The 4,188-nt window shown below is 25.4% G+C and overlaps 1 protein-coding gene across 1 annotated transcript; it reads right to left on the bottom strand.

Annotated features, from left to right (window-relative positions):
• Nucleotides 1-2,581: 2,581 nt before the first annotated feature.
• On the bottom strand, nucleotides 2,582-3,611 carry LOC111282199 (glutathione S-transferase U17-like). The gene is made up of 2 exons (XM_022870192.2): nucleotides 3,211-3,611; nucleotides 2,582-3,110 (listed from the first exon to the last, which is right to left on the bottom strand). Exons 1-2 carry the CDS (start codon nucleotides 3,529-3,531, stop codon nucleotides 2,730-2,732), a joined length of 702 nt encoding a protein of 233 aa, XP_022725927.2. The 5' UTR covers nucleotides 3,532-3,611; the 3' UTR covers nucleotides 2,582-2,729.
• Nucleotides 3,612-4,188: the final 577 nt, after the last annotated feature.

The following is a 4,188-nucleotide window of genomic DNA, read 5'->3' as shown; positions in this document are numbered from 1 at the left end:
AATTATGAAGAACAACATAACAAAAAAAAAGTATAAATATTATTTACCTCAAACAAATTTAACCAAAAAATAAAATAACCTTCTAAATTTCTCACTTTTGGAGCTTAATATGATTGCAAATAAATCTTGAAAGATGTAAATAGAATCAACAAATGAACCCTAAATGAATGAAATGAACAACTTTTTGAATAGAATCAACTCGCAAAATTAACTATTGAAACAGAATCAATTATTGAAATAAAAAAATATTTAGAGTTAATGTCTTTTTATTTTTTGATTTGGGTAAAACTTGTTTTTTTTTTTATAAATAACTTTTCATTGGATAATATTTTTTTACAAAGTATAAAAAAAAAATCTAAATTAATATGAAATATATCTAATCAATTAGTTTTTATTTTTTTTACATGTTATTACGAACGTATTCATTTATCAATTTTTACTAAAATATATTTAAATTATTACAAATTGATAACATTTAAATTTTATTTATATAAATTAAAATATTTAATTTTAAATTAAACAATCACCTAAACATCTAATTTTAATTCGAACATTTAGCTTAATTGAAAATGATAATTGATATTGGAATGGTTTTGTTGCGTTGGTGGCACTTATGGCTGAAACTTAGACACGATAACTTTGGAATTTTGTGGCTGCAGTTGGTCCTCTCAGTTTTACTTTTCCTTGGGCAGGCAATGTCAAATGTCAATGTCAATGTCGGAGATATTTTTATCTACAAGAGAGTCAATCAATGAACTGAAACTTCGAATCTAGTTTAACTCAATGATTTCGTCTTTGCGACATAAAATTTTAAAATATATTTAAAAATTAATAAAAAGATATTTTTTAATTTTTACTTGTCAATCTAAAATTTAATTTAAATTTAATATATATTTAATATCTAAAATAAATTTAAATCAAATAAAAAAAATAAACCAAATAATCGATTTTCAATTCTTTCAATTTTTTTCATCCTTACATATTATTGTACATAAATGATAGAGTAGCATACAAAAAATACATTAGCCCAAGATGCTTTAAAGATGGCTTTCTATAATTTTGAAAAAAAAAAAAAAAAACCTCTTTTAAATTACGAACAAGAAAAGTTGTCATTGTTCAAACTCAAGTTTTTTGATTTAATGATTATAAAAAGTTTGTAAGAATATAAAATTTTTGATTTCGTATCAAGACTTTTTATTTCTTTCATGAATTATATCCATCCTACATATATATATATATATATATATATATAAAGTTATAGACACCTATGTCTTTAAGCTATAAATAACAAAGAGTTTATAAATATCCATATCTTTGAATTTTGAGGACAATTCTAATACAAATATTATGATCAATTATGGCCAATTAAAGAGCATTTTGTAGCATTTTATTGTTACTTTACTTTAACAATATCTTATAAATGATTTGACATTGTTTGTTGGTTTTTATTTTTTTAATTATTTTTTATGGAATAGAGCTATTTTCATTAAAAAAAAAATCCATGTATCATTTGAGATAGATATAAGAATTAAAATAAAAAATTATGTTTTTAATAATTGAAGATAAAGTGTGTAAAAGAAAAGTAAAATTATTCTAAATTTTGATAGAAGTGTGATTACTTACAAATTGCTCTGTTTTTGGTTGACATTAAAATGAAAACAAATGTTCTGAGATTATATGAAAAATTAATCATTCTCTTAATATATAATAATTTAATTATTTTAAAACGAAAAAAATTATTTTTAATTTATGAAATTTAAACTATATATTCTATTTTATTTTTAAAAATTATATTAATAATTTAAATTACATAAAATTTTAAAAAAATATAATTTTAATAAATAAATAAATTATTTTATTTTAATATTTATACACATTAAATACAATAAAAGATAATGTTATTTAATTTTATCCTACCGTAATCTTATATTAAAAAACACATCCCAAGTACTTTAGATTTCTTCTTCACTTCAAATTTTAAGCTAATACAATTATTCATTTTTCTTCACTTTCAAATGATTTTTACTTTACTTATGTTATAGTATCTCTGAACAAGTACAAGAATGTATCATGTGACGAGTGCCCTGATACAATATGTATAACTGTATATGTAAACTTTTGCAATAAATTCAATTTTTTATTTATATATTTATTTAAAAAAAATGATATGTAATAAATTTAAAATTTAAGAATTACAATTGACAACTACTTTACGTCTATTCTATAAAAAAATTCCTATTACCTAATCATTTTTGCTCTCCAAATTTACTAGTATATTATCATAAAATAAAATCCATATCATCAATTCATCACAATCCACCAGACAACTTCAAAACTTTTTTTCTCTGTTTCAGATATCAAAACAAAGTCACCGTTTAAATTTCATCGCATTTTTTACATAATGTAATTAAATTTATCACACAAATAATTTAAATTTAAATTTAAATGTTAACTTCAATAAAATTAAATTAATATAAATTTTTTATTAAATTTTTTTAATTATAATTATAATCATTTTTTTCAATCATAATTATAATCATTTTTATTATTATTTTTAATTTCATCACAATTACTATCATCATTTATCTAAATAGAATTTAAATATACTTTATTATTTTACTTTCTAATTGACCGTAACTCAGAGATCCAAGATGCACTCGGATAAAGTACCAATGAAGGAAAAAGCACGGACGACACTTCCAACTAAATTGATTGAATCAGCCTATCAATCAATTGGGAGTAGCCCTAGCTTTCAAGATCTTGGCTCTAAGCTTCACACCAAATTCTGCGAGCTTGTCAGCCTCGGGCAAAACGTCCTTCACAGCCCCATGAGAGGAGAAGCTATCAACCCACTCGAGCAAGCAAGGAGTCTTGGCTTCAGTAAGCAGTTTGATCTCATTATACTTCTCTATGACTTCAATCCAGACCAAGAAACAACCGATTGTAATGTCCAGGTACCCAATATTATCCCCACCAAAGAAAGCTTTCCCTTTGCTGAACTTTCTGAATGCTTCCTCCAACAGCACCAGCCCTTCTTCCACTTGCGCTATTGCTTCCTTTTTAGTATCCTCTGCTTCAGCAACCAACACTCGTCTCAAGGCAGGGAACCACTATATCACACGAAAAGAAAAAAGTGAAAAACAATGAAAACTTGTACAATCAAAAACCGAGCGAGATATAGTCAAGGGTTATTTATACAAACAAATACACCTTGTCGTCAATATAGGCAGCCCAAAATCGAGAATTGGCACGTTCATAAGCATCAGAAGGAAGAATGGAAGGGCCAGATGTCCAAACCTCATTGATATATTGGACAATGATTAGAGACTCACAGATAGACTTATCACCGTGAATGAGGACCGGGACTTTCTTGAAAACAGGGTTCGATTTCAGAAGCAGCTCGCTTTTTGATTCCAATAAATTTTCCTCAATATACTTGTAGTTTACAGATTTGAGGTGAAGGGCAATTCTCGCCCTCAACATAAATGGACTTGACCATGAACCCAAAACTTTCACATCACTCTCAGCCATGTTCTTTCCTCTCACAACCGCAAATAAACAGCAAAGCTTTTGTATATTATAAAGTGCTCACAACCACAGCCTCACCGGCAGCGTTATGTTATATATATATATAGAGAGAGAGAGAGAGACCAATATGATAGTTGGTGTGGTGATTAAAGCTGAGAGAGATTGCCAGATTGGTTACAGCCATTCAATTAGCCTCGCAAATGTGAACCTAGGGTTTTTTTTCCCTTAAAAAGATACAATACCTAAATTTCGGTATTCCAACTGGCCAAGAAATTTCTGTTTTCGAAGCTTACTCTATAATTTAGTCTAAATATTAGTAAATGACAATAAATAAGGCATTTAATACTGTATTGACAATATCTTCTCTTACACTATTTTTTTTATTGGAGAAAGAGAGCTCAAAACCTAATTTTTTGAGCAAGGTTTACATTCGCACATGCTTCAATTTTTTTTTAGAGTGCAGCATTTATTATTAGATTTAATAACTTTAAATACATATAAAAATAATAAAAAAATTTAAAAATGATATCGGTTTAAAATTTTAATAAAAATTTATATTGATTTGATAAAATAAAAATTTATATTGATTTGATAAAATTAAAAAATATATTATATTTTATATATCAATACGAATTATGACATAAAAAATATTTTATTTTA

This window comes from Durio zibethinus, chromosome 5 (genome assembly GCF_047325235.1).
Source record: "Durio zibethinus cultivar Kanyao isolate XHJ-2024 chromosome 5, ASM4732523v1, whole genome shotgun sequence".
Taxonomy (NCBI): Eukaryota; Viridiplantae; Streptophyta; class Magnoliopsida; order Malvales; family Malvaceae; genus Durio; species Durio zibethinus.
Note: the sequence above shows the minus strand (reverse complement) of the source record. Positions and strands in the feature narration are given on the sequence as shown.

Coding starts and splice junctions, on each gene's coding strand:
- LOC111282199 (XM_022870192.2), bottom strand. CDS start 3,531: ATGGCTGAGAGTGATGTGAAAGTTTTGGGTTCATGGTCAAGTCCATTT. Junction 3,111..3,210: donor CTGCCTATATTGACGACAAG/GTGTATTTGTTT, acceptor CGTGTGATATAG/TGGTTCCCTGCCTTGAGACG.